Source organism: Humulus lupulus, unplaced genomic scaffold (assembly GCF_963169125.1).
Source record: "Humulus lupulus unplaced genomic scaffold, drHumLupu1.1 SCAFFOLD_103, whole genome shotgun sequence".
NCBI classification, from domain to species: domain Eukaryota; kingdom Viridiplantae; phylum Streptophyta; class Magnoliopsida; order Rosales; family Cannabaceae; genus Humulus; species Humulus lupulus.
In genome coordinates, this window is record NW_026908844.1 from 1263 (window position 1) to 12270 (window position 11008).

At 32.4% G+C, this 11008-nt stretch overlaps 2 protein-coding genes across 3 annotated transcripts; both read right to left on the reverse strand.

Moving 5' to 3' along the window:
• Positions 1-2906: 2906 nt before the first annotated feature.
• On the reverse strand, positions 2907-10373 carry LOC133812289 (TOM1-like protein 6). 2 transcript variants are annotated; one of them, XM_062246268.1, is made up of 3 exons: positions 10104-10373; positions 9948-10008; positions 2907-3631 (listed from the first exon to the last, which is right to left on the reverse strand). In XM_062246268.1, the coding sequence occupies exons 1-3, from the start codon at positions 10193-10195 to the stop codon at positions 3077-3079; spliced, it is 708 nt and encodes a 235-aa protein (XP_062102252.1). In that variant the 5' UTR covers positions 10196-10373; the 3' UTR covers positions 2907-3076. The 2 variants fall into 2 exon arrangements, with proteins under 2 accessions (XP_062102252.1, XP_062102253.1); XM_062246269.1 differs by having other exon boundaries at positions 2910-3660; positions 10104-10369.
• LOC133812290 (uncharacterized) lies at positions 3671-5006 on the reverse strand. Its single transcript, XM_062246270.1, has 3 exons — positions 4913-5006; positions 4559-4803; positions 3671-4474 (listed from the first exon to the last, which is right to left on the reverse strand). The coding sequence occupies exons 1-3, from the start codon at positions 5001-5003 to the stop codon at positions 4127-4129; spliced, it is 684 nt and encodes a 227-aa protein (XP_062102254.1). The 5' UTR covers positions 5004-5006; the 3' UTR covers positions 3671-4126.
• Positions 10374-11008: the final 635 nt, after the last annotated feature.

Genomic DNA, 11008 nt, shown 5'->3' on the forward strand with positions numbered 1-11008 from the left:
TACATTCATTTTTATTATCTTGCTTTTGTTTTAATTTTAATTACTATTCAATTATTTTTATTACTATTAGATAAAAAAATATATGTTATGTTTTCAAAAAAAAAAATTAAAAATGTAATATATTTGTTTGTATAAGTTACCAACTAGACTATTGTTAAGGGGAACCCGCGATGCCCAACACATCATGATGTGTTATACTGTTGTTGGTGCAACTCAATATCGAGTCCTACATATATTAATTTAATAAGTAATATTATAAATCGCTAATTACATATAAAATGTCACCTCATATAGTGTTAGACACTTTAAAATGTGACAAATAACAACTCAATTAACTAACTCAACATTATTATAGTCAAACAATCTTATTTATTTCATCTAAATTATAATATATTCCTATTACTTAATGGGGTAGGTAACCATTTGGTACTCTGTGTTTTTGCAAAGTATCATCTTGGTACTCTGTGTTTACAAATAATGCTCATTTGCTACCCTGTATTTTGAAATCATACATATTTGGTATCATGCATTTTAAAATCGTACATATTTGGTACCCTAAACTCAAATTTAATTAATAAAATTTTACCAATTTAATCAAATTACTCTCAATCATACAAGCTACAAATTGTATATAACTGCTGACAATTTTATCATATTAACAAAATTTTATCAATTAGGGTACCAAATATCTATGTTTTTAAAATATGGAATATACTATCATATGAACATTATTGAAAATAAAGAGTACCAGAACAATATTTTGCAAAAACAAATAATATACCGAATGAGTAAATTCCCTTGCTTAATACATAAACTACATTTGATATAACTAGAAAGCAAAATGCCGACAACTTCAAGATATATATATATATATATATAAGAATATTATTAGATTCGATTTTATATAAATATATAACTACATAATCTTGTTTGAACCCAATACACAGACAAACAAATCAAGGGATTAAGTTTGACACATTGTTATTTTTCCTCTTTGTCCATTAATAAATGGGGTCTCTATAGCTAGCTCCTCCCCTACTTGACAAAAACATTTTGTATATGTTCACTACTATAGCACAAAAAAATTTAAATAAATAAATAAATAATAATTTATTTTGTTAATTAATGATTTATTTCGTACTCAAACAATTAATCAAACATATATAACATATCTAGGTTCTTTGAATCTATGATAGAATAACTAGTAACTACCGTGATAGTGATATTCTATTATTTCAATTCTTGGAAGATATATACCAATAATAGCGACTAGTGAGCTTTGCTAGTGCAATCTTTTTTATTAGTTTATTGTTTATAATGCAAAGGGTATATTTCAACAATAATAATTAATTTCAAGGAATAATTAATGAATAATCAATTAGCCGACAATGTTGAGATTGAGGTTTGAATGAAATATAATATTAAAAAAATAAAAAATAAAAAATAAAAATATCGTTTTCCCAAAGTAGATGACAAAAGGTATATGTTTTGTAACCCTAAAGGGTTTTCATCGTATATATGCCGAATCACACTTTGTTAGGCAAATTATATTATAACATAAGTTTATATATATATATATATGGAGTATTTTGAATGGTTACTACTCATGGATGATTACTTTAATATTAATTATTAGATTAATATCAATGATCTACATTTATAGTTGTTAATTAATATTTCTAAAACTAAATTTTGATTTTTTTTTCAATTTTTAAAAAGGCTACATGATTACATTGCAGTCACATATTTATTAAATTAAAGAATTTAAAAAAATCTTATTTAAGCATTATATATGAAAATTCCAAATTAATGTAAAAAAAAAAATATTTACCTTTATACCAAACTATGTTACTACATTATCATAATTATTAGTATCTATTTATGGATAGTAATCATTGAAAAATATTTCATATAAATATATATATATATATATATATAAACTCTTGCTATATATGAGTGTATTTATTCTTTAGTTCTAAGAGACTTGTTTGGCTTGTGGGAAATGTACACTTATTCTCAAAACCCTACTTCCAAAGCTTAAACATCTTGATCTTGTGGCTACTAGATTTTTTCAACATAGTTTATTCTTTCGAAACTGTTTGTTTCTGTTGTTGTTGTTTTTATTTAAATATATATTATTGTTATTATTGGAATTATAATCAAAGATTTGATGATTTGAGACTACCAAAGTCAAGAACCCGTCCCTACTTGATCGTATATTTGGCTCTATGAGTGCGATATTTAGTAAGGTTACATTAATTAATAAAAAATCATGTTTCCTTTATAAATATAAATAATAATATTTTTTTAATAAAAATTAAGATTATACATTATATATTATTATAATAGAGTATTCTATGGTAGAGGCTTCAAAAAGAGCCTCATTGTATTTTCGACTCGTAAATAATTTTCGGCGCGATTTTTTTTCTATGATCGTATATAGTGTAGTTATTTAAAGCATCCTGCAAATTTTCATAAAATTTCGAATAATTTACACACAACAACAAAACTTACAATTACCGGCGGAGGATCCCGCCGGTAATACATGGTGAATCCGCCGGTATTATATATTACCGGCGGAGGTCCGCCGGTAAAAACCCGCCGTTAATAATCGGTCGGTATTATCACCATTACCGACCGACTGACACCATCCGCCGGTATTGTATTATTACCGGCGGATTAATAGAGGTGGGACCCGCCGGTGATGTGCAACGCTGACCCCCGTCTGGCCCGTTTATTACCGGCGGGTTCCGCCTCTAATAATCCGCCGGTATTAAATTACTAATATTAAAATAAAACAATTAATTTTTTTTTATTTCTTAATAAATATACATATAATACTTATTTAAAAATAATAATATTTAACATATATTATAATTAATAACACAATTAATATTCATCAAACAAAAATAAAATTGTAATTAATCATAAAATTAACTTAATAAAATACAAATTGTCTCATTTTAATTACATATAAACTTAATAAAATACAAATTGTCTCATTTTAATTACATATAAACTAATTATAAAATAAACATAATAAAATTTCAGTCTTAATATAATTAAAAAACATAATCTAATTATTATTGTTTTGATCAGGCCAACTTGGTGTAAAATATTCGTTAAGATCAATATCTTGATCACTAGTATTAGGGCGCGGCAACGGTGGTGAAGCAAACTGTGGTGCTTGTGTAGTGTGATGCTGCGAAGATGACCTAAATTGTCGAGCATGTGGTCGCGGCGAGGGAGACTGATGCAAAAAACTCTCAAACTGACCATACCTCTGCTGCTGCGACGAACTCACAAATTGACCATACATCTGCTGTGGATGCTGCTGCCTAGGATGTGACGTCTGAGATCCTGTAGGGAGGTCGGGGTAATAAAAAGGAGGGGACTGGGAGGAGCGTCCATACGTGTTTGGATAATTCTGTTGAGGTGGATACACATGTTGTTGTTGTTGTGGCATCGACCAAGGAGGTGGACTATGAGAAGATATACCACCTTCAGGTTGTGATGGTAAATATCGTTGGAGAAGGCTTTCAAACCGCGACTCAGCTTCTGTACTGGTATGCTGAGGATTACCAGATGGACCTTGTTGAGATTTCAACATCCGGATCTCTTCACGCATTGACTTCATCATTTCCGCCATAGTAGTCATGTCTTCCTGAGGTGTATGAGCAGGTTGGGCCTGTGACTGACTTTGACTTGTGGAGCTGGAAGCTGATTTTTTCCCTTTGCCTTTGCTGTAACCTACTCCTCTTTGAAAGTCAGACCTCTCCCCAAGTACTTTACTCATAATCTCGTACTGATCGATCGATGAGGATTCAGCAGCAGATCCAGTTTCAGATCCCTCCGTCGGTCCTTGAGATTGGCTTTGAAGTCGTGCCCTCTCAAGCTCTTCCGTCATTTTTTCCTGTTCATAAAAAGTGTTAGAAACACATCAGTAACATAGTTTAATGAAAATAATAACACAAAAGTTTAAACTTACAAAAGTTTCTCGAGCTGTGTCGTTGACAAAAACTTTTGTCGATTTTCTCAAATGGCTATCTTTCCAAGTATCAATAACATGTTCATCAGGGTTCGCCTATACAAATTTAGAGATAGGAAGTTAGAATGTAAAATTTTGTTAAATTAAATTAATATTTTTACTTACAAATTGGTGACGCTTAGCTGCCATCGATTTTGTGCCTTGCGTCGATGTATACTTCATTTCTTTTCTGTTTTTCTTGTTTTGGTTGGATCGCGCGATAAATTTTGGGCTCAAAAACAACTGAACAATATCTTTCCAACTCTCCTTGGAGCAATGGTCAGGTGGGGCAACTAAAACACTCTGCAAATCTTCCGGATTAGAGTAATATTTTTTGAAGTGAGTATGTCTGATGTTCTTTCTCTCAGAATATCTTTTGCGCATCTCTGTGTAGATAGTTTTCATAACTCTCTCGGGTTCTGGATGACCATCAACATTATAAAAATACTACATTCAAAATAACACGTTAGTTTAGTTTGTAAATGATTTTAATAAAAAAATTATACCACAAGACTTGTTCTAAATTTGTACCTTCATCCTTTGTACGACTTGTTCCTTAAATTGTTGAGGTACATCAGCGAAATCCAAGTAATGTCCTGGCAACAACAAAGTGACTTGGAGGCCTATCTCGCGGACAAAAGCTTGGTCCTCCAAGCCAACCACTTTGTCCGTCCTAGGATCAAGCTGAAGATCTAGTGGTTTCCCAGCATTTCGCCTTCGAATTTCAAGTGGCTTCGAATTAGCCAGGCCACGACCCTTTCTTCTCGGCACTTCAGCTATCCACATTTTGAAGAATAACCAAAATTTGAAATTTTAATATTATATTTAAACATTCGTTGAGCTTGACTTTCAAGCTATGAGCAAATTTTGAAAATTATTATTAACCTGACTCGCAGGAAGAGGGTACTCTACTAGGATCTGGCGGGTCTAGACCTCCACCATCTCCGCCGTGAGAGGTGGCTATATCTGCTGACATTGTACTTAGGAACAAAAATGATTAGTTAGTATTAAATTGTTAGTTAGTATCAAATATCACCAATGGAAATGAACATCATGATTACAAGTCTCATATATTATATTTTAAACAATTGTCTTTATTACAAAAATATAAAAACTAAGTAGAATAATCACTATCACTTTCATCATTAATTAAATTAACATCAATCGGAGACACATGATTAACATCATCTTCACAAATATCAACTAGCAATTCATCTTCTTCATCGACTTCTTCTTCGCCTAAGTCATCATTTATGAAATTTTCTTCTAATTGATCAGCAGGTGAATTTTGTATAGTGCCAATATATGTTGCAGGTTCATGAGATTCCATAACCAACTGACCGAGATCCACGGTCAACACAAAATTTGATGAGTTTCTGTCATGTACAACATCAACATCTGCATCAGCTTCATCGTCCTTGATGTCCCAAATTTGACGGTGATTGACATCCTCAACAATTTTCCAGTGTCGGCCTCTAAGTAGATCATCGAGATAGAATACTTGCTTAGCTTGGCTAGCAAGTATATAAGGCTCATCTTTGTACCATTCGCTACTAACGTGTATACTGGTGATATTATTTTCAGTGATTGTTTTCTTCTTGCTTGGATCAGTGTTAAACCATTTACACCTAAACAATGCAACTGAATATGCACCAGTGAAAGATAAGACCAGTACTTCTTGAAGCGTGCCATAATAGTTAAAACCTTCAGTTCCCGCAACAGACACTCCACTATTTTGTGTGGTGCGCTTTTGATCTCGGTCATAAGCGATAAATCGAACACCGTTAACTATACAACCTTCGTAGTATGTTGCCAAGTGATCTGACCCAGATGCTAAAGCTAGCAACTCATCACCATTCTCTAAAGATCCTTGTTTGTGCAAGTCATATATCTAAATAAATTAATAAACCTATATTAGAATGATAAAAATATCATTACAATAATAAAGGTTTAAAAATAATCTCAATTTTACCTTCTTATGAAACCACTGGCGAAAAATTTTCTTCTGTAAAAGATTATGATCACCATCTGGGAATTTCAGTTTGATCTCTACTAGGTGTTCGCTGTAAATTTGAAAGCTTTGACTACATTAGATAAAATAATTTGGAATAAACATAAATTTCACTTTAAAGGGAATAAACTTACTCTAAGTAATCCTGAATTTCGGGTGAATTGTTAATGATGAACCATTCAGCCATTTCACGAGTCGCAAGATCGAGAGGCTTGAGAGTTCCCTTTGTTAGGGGACGACATTGAGATTGAAACACAGTAAGGTGTCGTGGGACATACACCTCATCTTTATTGCGATCAAGACGATTAAATTTAGTTTCAACCCCTTTGAAATACATCGAACAAAATGTCATAGCCTCATCAGCGACATAGCCTTCAGCTATTGACCCTTCAGGACGAGCTTTATTTCTCACGTAGTTCTTCAATTTTTTCATGTACCTTTCAAAAGGATACATCCATCTCATAAATACCGGTCCACCCAAAATTGCTTCTTCAGGCAAATGTAAGACCAAGTGAATCATTATATCAAAAAACGCCGGAGGAAAGATCAACTCCATCTTGCACAATATCAAAACAAGGTCTTTTTGTGCTTCCTCCATATCTGTAACATTTATAGTCCTCGAACATAGTTGCCTGAAAAAACTACATAGTTCAGAAATGGTGGTCGATATATCTTTTGGGAGAAACTTGCGAACACCCACAGACAATAATCGTTGCATTATAACATGACAATCGTGGGATTTCAACCCAATGATATTTGTTTCATTCTCGATTACTTTTTTCTTCAAATTTGAACAAAAGCCATCTGGAAATTTCACTTCTTTAATAAATTGACAAAATTGTTGTCTCTGAGCATGAGTTAACACGTAAGAAGCATGCGGCTTCATCAACTTTCCACTCTCATCTTCATAAATCCACAATGATTCCCTTACCCCCATCTTCTTCAAATCATATCTTGCATTAGTGGTGTCCTTAGACTTATCATTGTCCAAGATTGTGCCGAGGAGACTATCGCACACATTTTTTTCGACATGCATGACATCAATGTTATGTTTTAAAATGTTTGTACTCCAATAATCAAGCTCGTAGAAGATGCTTTTTTTCCTCCAATTTCTATCTTCCGCAACTCTTCTACGTTTCACACCTCCAAACTGCAAGTGTTTTCCAGGAACTTGGGGTGGAAGGTTGTTCACTTGTTCTAATATTTCCTCACAAGTAAATTGTTTAGGAGGACGTCTTCTCTCAATTTGTCCATCAAACTCAGTGTTCCTTCTCATTCGATGTGTACTGGGCAAGAATCTTCTGTGACCAACATAAGATGTCTTACCGATCACTCGAATGGAAGATGTGTCTTCATTACATGTAGGACAAGCTTTGTATCCCTGACCACTCCATCCAGACAAACTACTTCGAGCTGGAAAATCATTGACTGTCCATAAAAGGGCTGCGCAGCTTGAACATAGTGTTGGTCGTACTATCTCTCGTAACAACTCCGTTAGCCCACAACTCATTCAACTCATCCACCAATGGTCTTAGAAATACATCTATGTCCTTACCCGGTGATTTTGGACCAGGAATAAGGATGGTCAGCATCAAATTGTTGTCTTTCATACATAACCAAGGTGGAAGATTATAGTTCGCCAACACCACAGGCCACATGCTGTATGCGAGGTTCATGTTGCCAAATGGATTAAATCCATCAGCAGCTAAGCCTAAACGGACATTCCTAGGATCACTTGCAAAACCAGGATGATTGACGTCAAAGTTCTTCCACGCCGTCCCATCCACCGGGTGTCGCATCACTCCATCTTCTTTCGATTTCCCAGTGTGGTGCCATAGCATGTCCTTCGCTGTAAGCCTTGAGCTGTATAGTCTTTTCAACCGGGGTGTCAATGGAAAGTAACGCATCACCTTATGCGGCAACTTTTTTCCTTTAGTTTTTTCAAAAGTAACCCATCGACTAGTTCCGCAAACTGGACATTCCTCTTTGTTTGCATGCTCTTTGTAAAATAAACAGCAATCATACTGGCACACATGAATCGACTCGTATCCCAACCCTAATTTCTTCAATCTCTTTTTAGCCTCGTAGTATGTTGATGGAATTTTATTTTCCTTCGGAAAGGAAAGCTTTAACAACTTCAATAATTCATCGAATATGTTGTTAGGAATCTTCCCTCTAACTTTCAAATGTAATAGCTTAGCTAAGAAGTTAAGGGAAGAAATCCAATCACATCCAGGATACAACTCAGCTTCAATCTCCTCAAATAACTCGTCGTAATATTCACTTGCGCCACTATTGTCTACTTGCTCAGTTGTCGGTAAGAGGAAGTCCTCCACTATGGGAATCATCTCGTCAACTTCATCATCATCAACTACCTCATCAACAACATCTAGTTCCGTTTCCCCATGATAAATCCACCTCTCATAACCTTGATAAAATCCCCAATCGAATACATGTGCTTCGACAACAGGTAAAATTTCAAGCCTGTTATTTATGCATCTGACACACGGACACCTAATTCTTCCATCAGAATCCTTATATTCCGAGGCCATCCTCAAAAAAGATTGTAGACCATTCCAATATTCTTGACAAGCACGATTTCTCAATGTTGTCCAAGTCTTGTCAATCGCCATCTAGAGTGTTACAAGAGTCTGTGAGTTTTAGTAATATGAATAGGAATGGATAACAAAAAAATTTGTTATCATTTTTTAAATCTTATGCAATATTATAATATCTTATGTTATTTTATGATGTTTTATTATATAATTTTATTCACATTAAAAAAAATTCATTTCATTATTTTATTGTTAATACTTTAAACTTATCATTTCTGTGCCGATATCCCTGTAATCGATGGTTGTAGTCAACAACCATCAATCACAAGCATACCGGGACAGAAAAAATAAATTATTATAAGATATGTAGTAATTTTTAATTAATCATTATTAATTGTAAAAAAAATTATTAAATAAATTTTTTAATTTCTATATTAAAATAATTTAATAATAGTGAATATTATTAATTAGATAACATTAACTATTAAATTATATAATTAATAATATTAACTATTTAATTAATCATTATTAATTTTTAAGATTTGTATTAAATTAAATTAAATTATTCAATTAGATAATGTTATTTAATAAATAATTAAATTAAATTATTTAATTAAATAATGTTGAATCAAACTTTTATTAATTAAAAAATTAAAAAATAAATTATTATAAGATATGTAGTAATTTTTAATTAATCATTATTAATTGTAAAAAAATTTATTAAATAAATTTTTTAATTTCTATATTAAAATAATTTAATAATAGTGAATATTATTAATTAGATAACATTAACTATTAAATTATATAATTAATAATATTAACTATTTAATTAATCATTATTAATTTTTAAGATTTGTATTAAATTAAATTAAAGTATTTAAATAGATAATGTTATTTAATAAAAAATAAATTATTATAAGATATGTAGTAATTTTTAATTAATCATTATTAATTGTAAAAAATTTTATTAAATAAAATTTTCAATTTCTATATTAAAATAATTTAAACTATTTAACACAGTAAAGAAAAGAGAACTATCATTCTTACAATTGAAAAACTAATGTTGTTACAACCCACAACTAATCATTTATTATCACAGTGAGCATGAAAGCATACTAAACTAAAACCAATACCGAAAATGTACAAATGAATCAATAACGAAAATGTAACAACCATCATATACATGTATAATTGAACAAGCATAAGAGTAACCTATTTTACTCTTATGTTATAGATACAGCATTGCCTATTTCATGATAGATATCTAACCACCAAGAGACATGACTAGTAAATAATAAAGAACACAATAATATATAGAACACAATAATCAGTTATTAAATAGAACAGCACATACTTGTTTGTCTTCTTCCACCAAAATGGCAATAGAAATACTACCCAACACTGTAAACGAAAGTCTGAAATGAAAATACATACACACAATCAATTTCATACAATCAATTTCAGACATATATATATACCCAAGTTGAATAATTTAAAATATACAACATACCGAGAAAACAGCCAAGTTTTATCGAAGTGAAACTCAACCCAAGTTGTCACAAGCCACCTGAAACAAAGTATATATATATATATAAACGACATCTTATTGGAAAAATTAAAAATGAAAAATAAGTATGAAAATGGCGAAAGAGAGAAAGAGGGAACGAACTGTAAAATTAAACTGAAAATGGAGAAGGAGAGAAAACGGGTGAGGGAGACGAATGGGGGAAAAAATGCCAAGAGAGACTATATAATATTATTACCGGCGGGTCTCCGCCGGTAATAAGACATCACCGGCGGGTCCGCCGGTATTAACCCGCTGGTACTACGATATTACCGGCGGGTCCGCCGGTATTAACCCGCCGGTTATAACTATTACCGGCGGATCCGCCGGTATTAACCCGCCGGTATTAAGTATTATCGGCGGGTCCGCCGGTATTAACCCGCCGGTTATAACTATTACCGGCGGATCCGCCGGTATTAACCCGCCGGTATTAAGTATTATCGGTGGGATCCCGCCGGTATTAAATTAATTTGAAATCGGTCTCCGGTACTACTTATTACCGGCGGGTTGTCCGCTGGTAATAATTAAAAAAATTTTAAAAATAAAAAATAAGATTAATACCGGCGGAATTCGTTTTCCGCCGGTAAAGATTGTATTATTACCGGCGGACTATCTCCGCCGGTAATATTTCCGCCGGTAAATAACATTTTTGTTGTAGTGACAGTGCCAAAAACTAGGTTCAAACATATTATTTTCCACACACATAAAAAAATTAGTCATCCGTGCAACAACCTGTTTTTAAACTAATTTTCGACACTGTAAATTATTCAGAATTTTTTTAAAATTTGCATAATGCTCTAAATAACTATGATATACACGGTCATCAAAAAAATCGCGTCGAAAACTGTTCA